At 42.9% G+C, this 18,706-nt stretch overlaps 1 protein-coding gene across 2 annotated transcripts in view; it reads left to right on the plus strand.

The window, feature by feature from the left end:
• The window catches only part of PRKCE (protein kinase C epsilon), a 325,248-nt gene that overhangs the window by 282,712 nt on the left and 23,830 nt on the right, over nt 1–18,706 (plus strand). For both annotated transcript variants that reach the window (XM_053383375.1, XM_053383374.1), the window contains exon 11: nt 7,365–7,519. In XM_053383375.1, the coding sequence (XP_053239350.1) occupies nt 7,365–7,519 (155 nt within the window). The remainder of the gene's footprint in view (nt 1–7,364; nt 7,520–18,706) is intronic.

Raw genomic sequence — 18,706 nt, forward strand, 5'->3', positions numbered from 1 at the left:
GTGTGTCTGTGCAATTTCAATCAGAAGCAGGAAGTGTTTATTCAAGCCCTAATGGGTGGGATAGTCGCTGCAGTTTTCAGTAATTTTAAACAAACTCCTTGAGCATCCTGTTTAAATAGAGTTAAGTAATCACAGTTTTTAAATGCCGGCTGGGAAAGAATTTCATACCGCCCCCAACCCCATCATCTTGAATCAAATTGCTTCTTGCAAGACGTGCCAAGGGCACAATGTATTTGTTTGGCTATAGTAAATCTCCCTTTTGACGGTGGCATTCATTTAGCAAAATTCCGTGTTTTGGAAAGGTTGTAACATAGAAGCATATTAGCCGAGCCTGACACCAACTTTTCCAACAGGGACTTTGGCCATCTGAGCTGGGTGCCTTATCCCCTGTGATTGCTTGCCAAAGGAAGAAACAGCTGGATTGTTGTGCTTCAGCGCCACCGCTACACATGGCCAGATGATGGAATTGCAGTTACAGCTCAGCAGGGGTCAGGTGTGCGGAGGAGCCAATAGGGTCCTGCCCACTTCTGACCAAGGCTTGGCTCCGCTGCCTGAGCAATTTGTTTCTAAGTTACAGGCTGGGGTGCCCTTGACTGCTTGGCCACACTTACTTTCCTGGTGACCGACTGCATTGATTGTTTGATGGCTTGCCTGGTAGGTACATGCAAAGTATTGCCAGCACGGTGAGAGGCAGGGGTTGCCAATGTGATGTTGCTAGACTACAGTACTCCTTTTCCCTGAACATTGGCCATGCTGGTTCGGAGCTGTAGTCCAGTAACACCTGGAGGCTGCCATGTTGCCTATCCCTGGTGCAGTGGTTAGAACCCAAGGGCCATAGCTCAGTGGTAGATTGTCTGCCTTGCAAGCAGAAAGTCCCAGGTTAAATCCCTGGAAACTCTGGTTAGGGTTGGGAGAGACTCCCTACCTGAATTCCTGGAGAGCTGCTGCCAGCCAGTGTAGGCAATGCAGAGGTGGACCAATGGTCTGACACATCATAAGGTCCCTTCCTATCTTCCTATGTTAGGGTTGGACTATAGCTGGGAAGACGCTGCTTTGTATCCCCGCTCAGCTGTGAAACTCACTGGGTGACCTCGGGCCAGCTGCACATGCAGAGCCAAAATTTCTTCTTTTTCATAATTATTATTATTATTATTATTATTATTATTATTATTATTATTTATACCCTGCCCTCCCCAGCCAAGACAGGGCTCAGGGCGGCTAACAGCAGGTATAAAAACAATTGATTAAAATACAACTTAAAAACAAGATTAAAGTACATTAAAATGCAGCCTCTTTTCAGTAGAAACTCAAATCAAAAACTTTTTTGGGGATGAAAACATCAAATCTTCACCAAGGCCAACTATCCAGGCTGGTCCTACGTGGGCCAGAAAAAAGGCAGGGAAGTCCCCAAATAGGAGTTCCATCACAGAAGGAAAAAGGAAAGAGGGGGAGGGGATCAAGTTGATTCCAATCCAAAGGCCAGGCGGACCAACTGTGTCTTACAGGCGCTGCGGAAAGAAATCAGATCCTGCAGGGCCCTGGTCTCATGAGACAGAGCGTTCCACCAGGCCGGAGCCAGTGTTGAAAAGGCCCTGGCTCTGGTTGAGAATAATCTGACTTCCTTAGGGCCTGGGACCTCTAGGGTGTTGCTATTTATGGACCTTAAGATCCTCCCTGGGGAATACCGGAAGAGGTGGTCCCGTAGGTATGAGGGTCCTAGGCTTGTTGCAAGGATAAAAAGAGAGGGAGAACCATGGCAGTTATCTTTCGTCCCTGTGAACGCCCCTTTGAAATGCTCTGCATCGTGACGTAGGATCAGTCCCATAGGGCCATTCTCTCCCAGGAATGCCACCAGCGACTAACAGCAGCCAAGGTACTGCACAAGGAAGTTGCAGTGCAATTTTTTGTTGTAAGAAAAGAAAGTAAAGAAAACCCTCGGCCACCTCACCTTTAAAGATAAGGCTATGCTCTCTGAAGTTCTTAAGAGTACACTCTCCAGAGGTCCATCCCACTTGAAGTTAAGTCCCACTTTGAAGAAAGGCTTTACAAAGAAATTGAAAGAGAAATATCCAGCCGCCACAACTTTAGATGCTGATAATGCCCCCCTTTTTCTCAAGGGATGAATGGTCCCAGAAAAGTGGGGCAGGATATTCAGCCCAGCCTTCACCTGGGATGGTGTTCAGTAGGCAGTGTAAAGGCTTCAGCTGCCCGGGTCTTTCATTCTCCAGAGTTCAGAAATGCTTCTATTTTCCTAAACAATTGTGCTATGTTTTAGCCTTTGAAGAAATACTGCAACTTACCGGAATGGTTTCCAGGAGGGAGGAGGGTTGGAGATCTATTGACACAGTGAACTCAAGTTTTAAGGACTTGTTGGCATCGGGAAGGATTTCTTCACACCCATTTATATGAGAAACATTAAACAAGGGAAAAATGCCACTTGGGGAATGCTGATAAGTCTTATCTGCTTGTGAATTCTAGTTATGGAGGGGTGTGCGTATGATGCCTTTCCTGGTTCGGGGGTTTTGAACTGTGGGCCAGGGTAGTTCTTCGCGTCAGGGGCCGGCGGTGACAATGTTGCTTGCCTGACGCACAGCACGGACACACGTCTCAGATTTGAAAGTGGGAAACACATTGCGTGATTTATTCCTGCTCCGTGGTGTTTCAGCTAATCAAGCTGTCTTCACATGGCTGACAGGCCGCCCAGCTCTCAGAAACGTACTTGAGAGTCTCGCTTGGGTTTCTAGCTATCCCTGCACATGCCCTCTTCCTCGCTACTAAGTGTGCTTTTCGTCACAACCGTAATCTAATACAGCGTTATTAAATTAAAAAGTGGAAAAACAAATAAACAAAGGGAAGGGCAGCTTAGGTTCTGTTAGAATTTAGGGGGAGGTGGGAAGGGAAGGATATTCTTTATGCAGACGGACAGTGAACGTTTCTCAGGCTGAAAACAATGCATTAAAGACATTACCTTTTTGTCTGGTATTTATGTGAAGTTTCATTCCCCTGTTGATGGTATCTCTGCGTGTGTAAACAGAGAAGGGTTAGTGGACAGTCTTGGGGGAAAGCAAAACCAACTGGCACGGAAATTTATTCCTCCTTGCAGGAAGCGGTTGGTCATCACTCATAAATTCTCCTTAGGAGTGCCCATCTCCATTCTTGGTGGTTTACATTTAGGGAGTCCTGGAAGCAATGATAATGTGCTCCACACTTTTCTCATGGGTGAGGAGGTGGTCATGCTAAGGGCAATCAGCCCATTTCCATTCCTTGTCAGTTTTGCAATCCCATTTCTTGTGGGTTAAAAAAATAAATAAGGAGGGAATCACTTTTAAATGACACACACTTTCCCCTAAAGTATGCATTTTGTATGCATTCTCCCCTTAAAGTACAGTGGTACCTCAGGTTAAGAACTTAATTTGTTCTGGAGGTCCGTTCTTAACCTGAAACTGTTCTTAACCTGAAGCACCACTTTAGCTAATGGGGCCTCCCGCTGCCCCGCACCATTTCTGTTCTCATCCTGAAGCAAAGTTTTTAACCCGAGGTACTATTTATGGGTTAGCGGAGTCTGTAACCTGAGGCATCTGTAACTTGAAGCATCTGTAACCAGAGGTACCACTGTACAGTTTTCAGTGCATTGTATGCTTTTAATACATTTTCCTTAATATGCAATTTTAACGTAATTTCCCATAAAATGTGCATTTTGTGTACTCCACACACACACACACACACACACACACACACACACCCTCCCAGATGAAACTGTCTGGTGAATTCAGAGAAGTGTGTAATTCAATTGACAGCTTCATTCTAATTCATGTATCATTGCAAGACTAGAGAATTCGGCCACTTCACTTTAAGACGCAGACTGAGTAAATTTCTCCTCAATCCCTAGCAGATCTATAAGGAGGCCGCAACCACTCAGGCTTTCAAGAAAGGGCAATGCATCCACAAAGGAGCTTCCCCATAGAGCCTGATAGAGACCTTTTAACTCCCCATCTGCAATAGCTCATTCAGAGGATAGCAGGAGACTCTTAATCTCAGGGTCGTGGGTTTGAGCCCCAAGTTGGGTAAAAGGTTCCTGCATTTCAGGGCTGTTGGACTAGATGACCCTTCTGGTCCCTTCCAACTCTGCAATGTTATGATTTTAAGAACTGTTGAGGGATATTTTATATATATATATATAGAGAGAGAGAGAGAGAGAGAGAGAGAAAGGCTTTGTTTCCAAGGGGAGGCCCGTTACCTCTTTTTCCCCTCTATCTCAAATGGTTTTAATTGTATAGTACTTCAAAATTTCAGGAAATCTGCGTCGCCTGTCCGTCTTGAGACCCTCGGCACATGTACATTTTATTCTTTTTCTCCATAACCAATGATCAGATCTCTTTGAAATTTTACACAGAGCTCGATAAGAGGATGAGGATTTCAGGAAAAATTACACCAGCACTCAAAATATTTTATAAATGCCTGAAAAAAATATAAATGTACTTTTTTTGGTGGAAAATGATGTGACATATTTCATTTGTGTACTGTATTGATGAAGACCTCCCCATAACATACGTCCAAGTATCATTTAAGTTCAAAATTGTGGTCATTTTTTAACACCGTACCGTAAAGCAGCCCTGGGAACTCCTGAATTGCATAACCCACAATAAGAGGAAAGTTCACAAACAAAATAATTGCAGATTAATCCCCCTTTTGGCAAGTCTGAAATGAGAACAAGAAAATGTTCTCTGCAAAGCCAATGCACCCTGATAAGTAATTAATTTTATTTAAAACTGTTTTCCTTCTGTTTTTGGTTTTTGGTTGTGTTTTTTTTACTGTCACATTACAACCGGCTATTTTAAAGTCAAGGAGACAAAAAAGTGGGGGCTGGAAATGGCCTGGAAAACTTGTCTGTTGTTGTTGCTACCAAGCCAAATCAGGCCTTTACTGTGAGCCTCTCAGCCTTGTTTTCTGGCCCAGAGGCACAACCATCCTGAGTTTTTCGGCAGTGCCAGGCAGACAGTAGAAGCTGAAGGGTTAATATTGAGCCTCTGAGGAGTTGCATTCAGCTTGCTGGATCACAAGTGGTACAGGCGTGGTCTGTAGTGATAGTGATTGGCTGAACTGCCCTGACATCAAAGAGGTGTAGATTCTAGGGCTGCCTTTGGCTGAGCTGCTGATATCCTACTGATGGGAGTCAAGAGGACTAGGAAAAGAGCAGCCATAGGTGTAAGAAGACAGCCAACTCATGGGCGCAAGGGGAAGACGAAGGTTGGGATGCTGAGAGGTACAGAGGCAAGAGCAAATGTGTAGAAAATAGGCAGAAGAGGAAAAGTGTGTCTGCTGCCCAGAAAGCCTGATTTTTTTTTCATGCTGGTTTTAAATAGTTATCCAAATCTCTGGCAGTAGGCCTTGCTAGTCCATTATAAAATTGTCTCATTATCAACCATGGCCTATATCATGGGTAGGCAAACTAAGGCCCAGGGGCCGGATCCGGCCCAACCACCTTCTAAATCTACTCGGTCCGGGAATCAGCGTGTTTTTACATGAGTAGAATGTGTCCTTTTGTTTAAAATGCATCTCTAGGTGATTTGTGGGGCCTGCCTGGTGTTTTTACATGAGAAGACTGTGTGCTTTTATTTAAAACGCATCTCTGGGTTATTTGTGGGGCATAGGAATTTGTTCATTTTTAAAAAATTTTCCAAAATATAATCCGGTCCCCCACAAGGTCTGAGGGACAGTGGACCCTGCTGAAAAAGTTTGCTGACCCCTGGCCTATATGCTTCCATGACTTAGGCTCCACTTATCTGCTGGCTGGCTATATTCATCCCAACCTCCTCCTCACCATTCTTCCCAGATATCTTGACACTGGCCCTGATCCAGTTGGGGGGGGGGCTCTGATGTGCTTGCTGTCCGGAACTCTCCCGCCCACAAGGGAAGTCCTGTTTACTTCCGCTGAGCACTCTTAGGCCATAACCTTGTGGCTCTAATTCTGTAGTCCAAGGAAAATGCCCAGGAATGCACAGAGCAATTCCCTCCTCCCCTGAGCGAGGGTGGGAAGCCCCTGCATGCTCAGGGCTCTGGGCTGCACCCTTGGACTTCAGCCCTGCAACTAGCGATCATTCCTGCTTTTAATCCTCGGACTTTAAGGGTTCTTTCACAACTACCTCTGAGACACGGGTAGGCAAACGAAGGCCTGGGGCCCAGATCCAGCCCAATCGTCTTCTAAATCCAGCCCACTGACAGTCCAGGAATCAGCGTGTTTTTACATGAGTAAAATGTGTCCTTTTATTTAAAATGCACCTCTGGGTTATTTGTGGGGCCTGCCTGGTGTTTTTACATGAGTAGAATGTGTCCTTTTATTTAAAATGCATCTCTGGGCTATTTGTGGGGCATAGGAATTCGTTCATATATTTTCTCAAAATATAGTCCGGCCCCCCACAAGGTCTGAGGGATGGTGGACCGGCCCCCTGCTGAAAAAGTTCGCTGACCCCTGAGTCTAAGAGTTCCCTTCTTAGACTCCAAATGCATAGAAATGCATAGAGTCGTTTTTAAAATGAGTATATTCTTTGGTCAGTGCTTTTTCATGTCCAAGGTCACCCAATGAACTTCATGGTTGAGTAAGGAACCAGGCAAATGTCTGAGGCTTTAAAGGACCAGTTGGAATCCTATTGGTTTGCCCCTTTTGTCACCTGATTGTTGCTTATTTATAATATGCAGTACCACCCCTCTGGTGGTGCCTGAGAGCAGCACAGACTAGCATGTGCCTAAACTGGAGGGCTGCCATAGTGGTGCAGAGAGGAAAGAACCTGCCTTTGACTTTCAGACTCCCTGGTTCCAGACTCCTCCCTCCATCCCACAGAACCTTGCTGTGTCTGCTTAAAAGGCTCTCTGTAAATGAGAATTTAAAGTGGCTTTTCTATCTGTTCTTGGGTTTTATGGGTGTGAAACCCTGACCCATTCCACCATTGTGGGAGGGTGGGGAATCTGCTTGTTTTGGCTTGTGAACACTCCCCTATGGCTCATGGCAACCGTCTTCACATGAATTACCTTTCGTGGTGGAAGGAAATACCACATGATTACGGGAGGCTTCAGCAAAAGTTCTTGGTAAATTGTACAGCTGGTAAATTGGATCTTTCAAAAATGAACAATAAATGCAGCAATTCTAAAGTAATACCCATCGTTTTTCCAAGTACTTTTTTGGGTCCTGTGATTTGCTGTTGCTCGTTAACTAAACCCATACATTCAACTTGCTTAAAACGTGCAGGTTTTCCTTTCTTTCGTTTCTGGATGCAGATCCTAATTTCCTAATGTGCCACGTACGTACAGCTGCGTCTTTGTGCGGCTGGAAGCAATCGACTAAATAGCACTATTTTCGTGAATTTCAGGACCGCCTCTTTTTCGTCATGGAATATGTCAATGGAGGAGACCTAATGTTTCAGATCCAGCGCTCGCGCAAATTTGACGAGCCCCGCTCCCGCTTCTATGCAGCAGAAGTCACATCGGCACTCATGTTTCTCCACCAACATGGCGTCATCTACAGGTACTTTCTTTGCGGGTCTGGAATAAAGAATTCTTAAGGCTCTTGGTTTGATTTTGGCTGAGGGCCAATGTCTCTTAGCAACCGGATTGGCTGTTTTGTTTCTGCTTGCTTACACAGAACTTTTTTTCTTTCTCTTTTGGGGGGGTGCAGGGGCGGGGGAGGGGAGGCTGTTTATCATTCCGAATGTTAACATCTGAATCGTCCCTGCAGCCATCGCCAGCTGTGGGTGCCAGTTTTGTATTATAAGACAAGCAGTGCTTCTTCTAAAAGCTTGGCACGCTGTGGCTCAGAGTTGACTTTGGTTCTCGGATCAGCTCAATCTCTTCAGTTTCCCCCCTTCTGCCATGGATTTCCTCTCGTTTCTAAACTCCCTGCCACTTCCTGAGTTTGTTTGTCCTAGTTGTCTCCAGCCTGACAGATATGGGATAATCGTTTTTGCGAGGCTTTGTACATGATGCCCTTTCCTCTTCACTAGGAGGGCGAGGGCTTGGCCGCTAACGGGAAGCACCTCTTTTTGCAGGCAACTTGAATTTCACATCTTACCGCCTCGGATCACCACCCGAACAATAGCAAAGGCCGAGTTGCTAATCTTTCGCTATGCCACAAAGAATGCTTTCCGGGGATAAATATTTATTATTAGAAACAGGGAGCCACTTGAGAAAGTTTTACCTACTATCTCTGTGTTTATTAAGGACTTTATCTTGTCGTTTCACCCTTCCTCTCCTTCTTTTCCCTTAAAAAAAGAAAAGCAACATACAAAAATTGGCAGCTTTTAACAACTTCAGATAAATCTTGGCAGGCGTATATGGAATGGGCTGCAGTGAGGGAAGTTGGCCGCAGGTTCATGTTTCTTCCATGAAGTACTCGAAGGGTTCAGTCCACAAAGCACTATTCACACTTTACATAGCAAAGGGGTTTGCTGCAGATACACCCGTGAGCAGAGTGGCGAGTGCCGGAATGCATGAAGCAGAAACAGTAGTGCGGGGTGCATGTTCATAAGCACGCAATAATCTGCACTGCACATGGCTAAGAGAGAGGGTTTTCAAACCCAAATGACATGCTCCTTGCAGTCATCTGTAACATTCCACCAGCTTACTCTTTTCTAATGAAAAGCACCTATTAGAGTCCTTATAGCTTTTCTCCTGAATGGAGAAAAGCTGTTGGAGAGGGGGAATTTTGAGCAGGAAAATAAGGGGTTAAGCACACATCCCTATCCCAAATCAGTCCTCCATTTAGGATTCCAGCCTCCTCCTGGCCAATCAATAATAATAATAATAATAATAATAATAATAATGGTGTTCTCCAGCTAAGTAATGCATATGCTGGAGGAAAGTTTCCATGAAAATGCATGCATTTGTGAAAATTGCATACAGAAATGCATTCCTGCAGAGGGAATTGCATATATATTAAGGGAAAATGCATACAAATGTATACAAGAAATTCACACTAAAATGCTGGCGAATTTTCGTGCGTATCCAAATTTGAAGAACTGGACATATGAAGTAACGAAGGAACTGACAGATCTGCCCATCCCTAGCCACAAGCCACACCGGTCTTTTCTGTGCGACTGTGGTGCTGTTGACCTTGGGTGTCCAGTTTTATCCTCATTTTACCCACAGTTCAAAGGGTCGGTTCATTTGTGGCCCTGACAAAAGGGCTCCACTCCTGAGTTCATGTCACCTTTTGGCTGGCACCGTCTCAGGTCTTGCATTCTTCTTAGTTAAAACACAAAATCAAATGCGAGAGTGGCCTTATCTGATCCCCACGATGAAAACAAAAGTCACATTCTCAGTTCACATAAATATTTTCATAAAAAGATACATTGTTATATCAAAGCCCATCCTGTCGCAGTGTACCACCCATTGCTTTCTCGCGCTGCCTGTGGAGCTCTCCTTTTGTTTTGTTTTTTTGTTAGCTCCCTAAGTCTCTGCCCGGCTGCAGAAGGCATGAGCTGAAGGCTCTATATTGGTATCTGGCATAGCATGATCGAGGTCTAAGGCAGGCAGAACGTTTCCCAGTTTCTAAACCACGTTAGAAAAATTGGGAGTGCCTTGCAGGCTCTCACGCTCTATTCTCTCCCTCCTCCTCCTCCTCCTCTCGTTGCAAATTCCTTTTCAACGTTAATCACCGTGCAGCATTACACTTGCACCAGTGCTAACACTAATCATCATTTGCTTCATCATTTAGGAATCTCCTTTTACATATGCGTCTCCTGCACAACCTATTCCAACGTTAGAAGGAGTGCTAGGCAATATCCCCTCTTTTAAAAAATCATTCAGATACAGTGGTACCTCAGGTTACATACGCTTCAGGTTACATACGCTTCAGGTTACAGACTCTGCTAACCCAGAAATAGTGCTTCAGGTTAAGAACTTTGCTTCAGGATGAGAACAGAAATCGTGCTCCGGCGGCGCGGTGCCAGCAGGAGGCCCCATTAGCTAAAGTGGTACCTCAGGTTAAGTACAGTTTCAGGTTAAGAACGGACCTCCGCAACGAATTAAGTACTTAACCTGAGGTACCACTGTACTGTTTAGATGTACAGCTTCTACAACTGAAGATTTGCATACATATCACAAAACAACTAAAATGGCTTTTAAAACTGAACAGAAGAAATTACTAAATATAGTTTTAAAAATCAACATCTTTAAGGCAAATACCTTTTCTTTCAGCTGGAAAATGCATGTTGGAACAAAAGTGTCTTCAATTGTTTTCTGGAAAATACAGATAATGGGCACCTGTCGTATTTTGACAGGAACGCTGTTCCACAGAAGAGGGGCAGCCACAGTGGAAGCCCTGCTCCAACAAACTCCAGAGCACCAAATCATTTGGCATCATTTGTGATGTCTGGCGATTGACAGGTGTGTGGAAACCGCACCCCCGTCTGTGAAATTTGGCCTGTGAGGCAGATCATGATAAAAGGCTCCCCACCCCTGCACTGTAACCACGATCAATGCTGAAAACATAAAGGATGGGGAATTCAGACATGTTGACTAAACCATGGTTTGGGCACTACATCTGAACTAGCCTAGATGGCATTTGAACTAGAGTTTTCCCAGCTCACAGAACCTAGCTCCTACTGAGCTAAAGGCTTATTGGAAAGGTGAAAATAATTTCACTGGAAGAACGTGAAGCATTTCAAATCATGAATGGTCACCTATACAACGTAAGCAGAGCCTTGACCTTAGCAGTGGGATAGTGGGGTAGGCCTTTTGTTATCATGAGAAAGAGAGAGACAGTCAGAAACCGGCCGAAAAGCATGCCAAGTGTACATTCCTGAGGGGGCAGCCGTTTTCCTGCAGAGTTTGTAGGAAGGGGACCAAGGCTTTCTGTCAGATAACAACAGCAAACTAAAGCCGCAGAGAGGAAGTATGGAAACAGCATTTATCTTCTGTTTAAATTGTCCATTATTTTAGATTCTTTAGTTCTACTTTACTAAAAAGGGCAAGGTGAGGGGGACCACACAAGCTTGTACTATCTTGCTGGGTTGAAACATATAGAGTTACGGAAATTATATCCTGCTCTTGAGCCAAAAAAAAAGGAGAAGCTCCCAGAGTAGTTTGCAGATCTGTGCAAACAAGGGGCAGAGCCTGCCCTGAGGCTTGCCATCTAAAAGACACAGCACAAAAGGAGAGTAGATTGGGAGGGAAGAGGAAATAAGGAAACACAGAAATAAGTTCTTAGGTATGAGTTTGACTACTGACCAGCGGGGTTAGAAATGTTTAAGGAGAGGGGGAGACAAAAGTAGCTAATTTCTCAGCTGTTGACAAAGTGTCCCTCTTTAAAAAATACATATATTAGGGCAGACATAGGCAAACTCAGCCCTCCAGATATTTTGGGACTACAACTCCCATCATCCCTGACCACTGGTCCTGTAAACTAGGATGGTGGGACTTGTAGTCCCAAAACATCTGGAGGTCAGAGTTTGCCTATGCCTGTGTTAGGGGAAGGTGTTATTATATTAGTGAAAATAACATACAAATATGCTTTGTATTGGGGGAAATAGTTTGCTGAAATTAAGATTGGAAAAATGAGTACCTGTGAGAACGAAAATGGAAGATGCTTCCATCCTCAGTGTGTACTCAGCCTCAATCCCAAGTTCCTCATGAAGCCACAGACCCTGCCCATCCCACCAAGCAAGCAAATTGAAATATCCACTTGCAGACTTCTTGGCTCCACATTACAGCTGCTTAGAGTCCCTCAGCCTTTCCTTACATTCGAGCAAGATCCATCTTGTTTAAGGCTCAGTTGCAGGACATGGTGTTGTGTGAATGAAAGATCATGGTAGAGATTTGGGCATAATGAGGATTAAGAGGCCATTATAGCAGATTGCTTTAGGTAACTACATACTGAAACAGTCCTTTTAGCGTGAAGTAGTCTTCTGCTGCCTAAACCCCTGAGCTGTTCCAATTCTGTTTGTTCAGCATGTGTTTGGAATTGTTTTAAAAGTCATTACAGTGGTGCCTCGCAAGACGAAAAGAATCCGTTCCGCGAGTCTCTTTGTCTAGCGGTTTTTTCGTCTGGTGAAGCAACCCTATTAGCGGCTTAGCGCTATTAGCGGCTTAGCGCTATTAGCGGCTTAGCGGCTATTAGCGGCTTAGCGGCTAAAAGGCTATTAGCGGCTTAGCAGCTTAGAAAAGGGGGGGCGAAAAAAATCGCAAGACTCGCAAGACGTTTCCGTCTTGCGAAGCAAGCCCATAGGGAAAATCGTCTTGCAAAGCAACTCAAAAACAGAAAACCCTTTCGTCTAGCGGGTTTTTCGTCCTGCGAGGCATTTGTCTTGCGGGGCACCACTGTATTCATCCATTAAACTGTAGAATTTTCACTAGCTGCTGTTTAGTCAGTAGACCATAAAATTGCCCTTTCAAGGCCTTTGATATCAGGTAAATACATAACTGAGGAGTATTCTAAACATAATCTAAACAATTGGCTATGGACACCTGAGCTCTCCTTGGCAGCTTGGGAGCTAGGAATGAAGGCAATTTCAGTTTTGAACTGATTTCTAGACAGAATTTGGCAGTTCCAACCCACCTGAGCTTTGCCTCTTGAATTGAGCACTTACACATTATTAGGTGCATTTTTGTAAGGCCTGACTTACAAAAAAATGTGCAAATAAAATTTGGAAAAACCATATGTATTATGCATGTTAAAGAACCAAGCCCAATGTGGTACTCTGTTTCTGCATTTTGTAAGTGTTAGTATTATTTTTATGCAGTTTAATGTATTACTTCACGCATCTGTTTATGTGCTGCTTGCTTTAGGAATCCTGGAGTATATATGAATGCAATATTGTATGCATAATAATGCATATCATATGTGAGAATTGTTCATATTTTTAATGGAACCATTAAAAATATATACGCATATACGAGATCAAGGAATGTATATATACTTATAATATCATACATATAACAATACATATAATGTGCAATAACTGTTAGCATTTGTAGCAGAACTAGTTTTTTTAAAAAAAACAAAAACAAAAAACCACTCACTGTCAAGATCAAAAGCGCAATACAGGAATTATTTAAAAATCTGTGCAGATAAGATCAACATCAAGATCTTCAGAAAAGTCTTAATCTTACCGTTCAGAAGTCATCAATTGACACTCTCAAATCTAACCTCCTGAGAGGTACCATTTAGCCTGAGCTGCCAGTCCAGAACAAAAATGGAGTATGGAGAGAGCAATGTCCTTTGACTCCTGAGCTCTATATTTTCAGAACCCATCCTATATTTTGTGATTGCATATATCATCACCATCATTTGTAGATCTGAAAATCTAAGGTAGTTCACAGCATATAAGTACAGTCAAAAAATACAGAGTACAAACCAAAAGCAATAACCCCCCCACCACCATTTTTTAATTGCAAGTTTTAAAATGGTTTTTAATGTTGGCTTTTAAATTGTTGCCATCCACCACTGGAACTTAGGCTGGAGGGTAGGTAATAAGTAGTAGTAGTATTGGGCTCCCAGGTAGGTAATTAGTAGTAGTAATAGTAGTAGTAGTAGTAATAGTAATAGTAGTAGTAGTAGTAGTAGTAGTAGTAGTAGTAGTAGCAGCAGCAGCAGTAGTAGCATTGGGCTCCCAGCACCTACCTGCAAAGTAACCTTCTAGTTAACTAGTCACTAAGGAAGACCATAGGTGGGACTGGCTGCAAGAAGAGAGACTTCTTTCAGAACATTTGTTTCCATGTGATGTTGTCCTCTACTCTGTTTCTAGACTACAATTGGTGGGCATCAGTAGCTGTTTTTGAGCCATTGCTCAACGTTTCTCTTACCACATTTGAAGTCTACAAGCATTGGGATGGTGACCTTGTTTCAACGAGGATGTAAAATGCTTTTGTCCCTCTATTCTCTGCGAAGATCTCCAGATCTTCCCGGTTTTGAGAAGAGTATTAAACTAGTGGCTGAAGGCCCCAATTTTGATCAGAGAAGCAGCAGTGGTGGAAGGGTCTTTAATGCTTTCCATCCATGATATTTTTTTCCAGTCAGTGTCCTTCCCTCCACTCATACTGCTGCTTTTAGCTGCACAGGAAGAAAAACTACAGCTACATGCATTTCCCCAAAATGGTAATATTAGCAACTGGTAAGGGGCATTTAGATTGGGAGAATGGTGAGGGTTCTGTAAACCCAGCACCCAGTAAAAGCCAGAGACGCCCCCTATCTTAAATGATAAGAAAGAAAGCTAATTAGGGAAACATACTTGATACATCATTTCAAACATACATAAATTCCATAAATAATACAAACGCCTGTTGTTATATAACAGTACTGTAATCTGTATTAATTTGCCCGTGGAAAGACTTCCCATTACAGAGTCCTCCTAAAGTCTATCCTTCTGCAATGGAAACTTGTTGAGAATGGAGGGATGTTGTACAGCTGAAAGCTACTTACTTCTCCCCTTCAAGTACACCCTTGAGAACACAGCTGAGAAATCTATCCTTTAAAAAAGAGAAGTTAATCCTGTTTTCCTCTGGGATATTCACAGAATACCAACAGATACCTACCAAACGCTGGGAATTTTTAATTTGTGGAACTTGACCCACCTTAACCTTGTGTGCTTGGAATTTTCAAACATGGGGGAAAGGATTGGTTTGCTGGCTGGCGCTGTCACACAGAGATGTTGCTCTCTTGGGGACCTTGATATATAATCTGAAGCAGGAACTAGACACAGGGGGAGTGTAACCCTATCAGTTCTGATGGGCTTGTCAGCAACTTCTGATACCTTCTACCATGTGACCCTTATGGTGGACTGTAAGCCACACTTTTGTAGTGGGTCCAGTATTTCATGGAAGAGTTGTTTGAGAAGGTAGCATTGGTTAATTCCTATCAACCCACCCTTAAGGTTACCCCTAGGTAGAATTCCATTTGATATTTCTTAAATAACATGAGCAATGTGTATGCAGTAGGTTATAATATTTGTGTGATGTTTTAGATATATGCTGCTCATGAAGTCCTCTTCAGGTCTGGCAAGATGACCAATGATGAGCAATCTTCTTGTTTTATTTCTGTCAGTTATGAAATTTGGGTCACCTTGCCAAAATCCTGGATCATTTCTGCATTTCAGAGAAAAAAAGCAGTCCCGATTATCTCATCACAATTACCTAACCGTAAATTTTTTTCTAAAGAAGTTCCTTGGAAGTCCCATCACTTACAAGTGCTAAACTGGACTTAAGAAAAGCAGAGTCATGTGGTAAAATGAAATCTGGAAAAATGTGGATTGGGTAGATCCGCCTAGCACCAACACTGTGAACTGAGAAGGGTCCATCTGAGTGCTCTGACATGGTTTGAAAATACTGGGAAGAGCAACCAACCTGCTCATGAAAGTTTTTCAGTAGCACAGTAACTTTTCAGCTGAGTATGTACCAAGTGTCTAAATTGAGCTTGTGGCCAGCTTCAGTGAAACCCCCTCAAGTTGCATCACACAGCATTAATTCTCTTGAATCTGCACCAATGCAGTTGCGATGTAGGGCCTAACTCCTAAATGATTAATAAATAATTCCTAGATTCAGATGGGTTTCATTTTGGCACCCCTCCTCTGTTTATTGTTGTTGTTGTTGTTGTTGTTGGTTGTTTGTTTGCCACCCATCTGACCGAGTTGCCCCACCCACTCTGGGCAGCTGCCAACAAAATATAAAAACATCATAAAATATCAAGCATGAAAAACTTCAGGTGTCTTCTAAAAGTCATATGGTTGTTTACCAGTTTGTCATCTGATGGGAGGGTGGTCACGAATACTGAGAAGGCCCTCTGCCTCATTCCCTGTAACTTCACTTCTCTCAGTGAGGGAACCACTAGAAGACCCTTGGAGCTGGACCTCAGTGTCCAGGCTGAACGATGGGGGTGAAGATGCTCATTCCACGTATACAGGACTGAGGCCATTTAGGGCTTTAAAGGTCAGCACCAACACTTGGACATAGGCTTGGGAGCCAGTGTAGATCCTCTTTATTAAATAAGAACACCAATGTTTCACACATGTACAGTGCCATCTGTTCTTAAAATTAGTGACTATGTTATATCTTGTGTGGTTTTTAGAGGAATTGAATAAGATAAGGGATTATTTCAATACTTTTTCTTTTTCCAGTGTGAGTGGGGGGAGAGGCAAACATGGGCAAATGAACTGGATACTCCAGTCTCCCTAGATAATCTTGCTCCTGAAAACCAGTTTCATTAGTCTTCAATTCATTTGCAAGACACGCTAACCTGACATTTTATCCATACCTGAACTTGAAAGCACCTGAACAAAATAAGCAATGTGCTGTTTGATAAGTCAAATTCACCTCATCAATCGATACGAATGCAAAACTCAACAACAATATTTGGCCTCTGAGGACACGATGACCTTGTTTTTCAAGCATTCAACCATCATTCTTCACCTGACTAAAATGTAAGAGTGTCATACCATCCTTTCAGCATCTTTCAACATGTGGCTTTTTTTCCAGGTAAAGCTTGCTAGCGGTTTTGCATGGAAGGATTAAGACCATGCATAGTAAAAAGCTTTAATTTACACCTCACTGCCTCTATTCTAAAGTGTTTATTTTATCTGTTTTATAAAAATTGCATAACAGCTTACCGTCATAATATTTTTCTGGTTAGTAAAAAAGGACAAGTCGCATTCTTTCTTTTAAGGGCATAGCTTGGAGAAAGGAATCTTAAACGGATTTAAACTCAGCAGGCTTGCTGGGACAGAAGGGCTACCAAAGGAAGAATTTGGTACAAAGCAGGCTAACTTGAAATCTAGAAATGCAATTTGATTAGAAATGCACCAAGAAGTCATCCCACATGACAGCATTGCATGCATTTGGTAGAAAATTTGGATTCATATAATTTGTATGATTTGGGTTTTGGGTTTTTTTAACATTTTTTTTTGCAAGCCACTCTGAAAACTTGGAGAGTTCAGGCACAAATCTTAAAAATAAAATAATACGTTCCCAAAAATTGTAGATGCATGCCTATTGCAGCTTCATATAAAGAAATCTGTGCAATATTAGAGGAAGCTGGGCATATGAAACAATATAATTGAATAATTGAATGTATTGTTGAAAATACGGGGGGAAATGCATTACATCGGGGGAAATTGGTTGCAAAAATATGCACATTAGTCAAAACTGCATATAAAAATGTGTTTATTAGAAGAAATTCACACTAAATGGCTGATACATTTTTTAAATTGCCACAAAAATATGGAGGACCGAATTTATGATTGGAAAGAAGAGAAACTGGGAGATCTAAAATTGGCAAAGCCTTCCATCCCTATCCTGAAGCCCATGCCCAGTTCCATAAGCCACAATTTAGGAGGCCAGGAAAGGTTGTCCAAACCAAGCCAGTATCAATGTGTGTGAATGCCTGTTTCTGTGTGAGAGAAAGTGTGCATGTGAGAGAGGGCATCAATCTACCCATATTTTTAGCTCGCTTACACTTGGCAGAACTGTTTCCTGCCAGAAATGGTTTCTTACTGCCAACCAATATCAAGGTTACTGTATAGGCCTCTCCTCAGCCCTGCTTGCACATTCTTTATGTGGTGATAGGTATTTGAGGCCTAGCTCATTCTGTTCTTTCCCTGCCCCAACCCACCCCAAAAAGAAAATGTACAGCACTCAGTAGTTTAAATTGACTGAATCCTCCAGATGTGAGATACCAGCAAACTGGTTTTGAAGAAATACAGCCTAATACATCACTGTTTCATTCTCACAAGCCAGGGGTTTTCCTGGTCAAGCTGTTTGTTTTCATGGGTTAATACACTGTGAATAGAATTCGCCTTCCCTAGTTTTGGGCTGACCCCTCTTTTGGTCTCCAAGCTAAGACCACAAAAAAAGAAACAGAAAGAGAGATTTAATGGATAGTTGTCCTCTAAATTATCCAGCATTATATCTTTGAGAAAGGTCTGATTTAAAAGCAGATTGTCATTCGTAAAGTGAAACCAGTAAAAGGGAAGATGGATATGTTCCTGAGCCCAGCAGTTGTTAACTAAGAGTCAGTTAGTGAGAAAGTTGGCTGTTCCTTTTGAGCAGGTTCCAAGAAGCTGTTCCTAACCCCATACCTCATTAATGTCTAATCCTGTAAGGTGTTAACAGATTTTTTCCCCTTTTCACTCAAATTAGCATGGGATCGAGGGACGGGGTAGGGTTTTTCCAGCGGTGATAAGGATCCTTTAGGGTATTTTTGCAAGGACATTGCCATAAGCAGAGTCCCAATGTACCCTGATCACGCTGCTCACTTGAGAATTGGGCTCCGTTTAGCGTGGTGCCGGCGTGTGGCCTCTGGGAGTTTGCCCAGAAGTGACCCATGAGCTGTTGAAGGTGATTCCCCACTCATGATCTAAACAAATGAGAATAAAGTATCCTGAGTTTTCTAAACAGTGAAAGAAACTTGACTTCTGCTAAGGTGGAATATTTCAATTTGCATTTCTTAGTATTGATCTGATGTGTAGAGATCTTTCCTATTCTAATTAATTCAAGAGGGTTCTGGAAGCTTCTTTGTGTGAAAGAAACAAGCAGAAGGTTCATGATGTTTGGGTTATTCCTTCAGAGAAGCTGAGTACAGCTGGCTTAAACCGGTTCTGTTATCTCTTCTGTCAAGGTCATGCTGACTATAATAGTAAGGCCAGAAGGAGCCTGGGTTTCACTTTCTCTTTCTATCTCTCTTCCTTCTGGTGTGGTGTTCTGTACATAGTATGCTTAGTGTTACGGT

The sequence above is a fragment of the Podarcis raffonei genome, chromosome 3, assembly GCF_027172205.1.
Source record: "Podarcis raffonei isolate rPodRaf1 chromosome 3, rPodRaf1.pri, whole genome shotgun sequence".
NCBI lineage: Eukaryota > Metazoa > Chordata > Lepidosauria > Squamata > Lacertidae > Podarcis > Podarcis raffonei.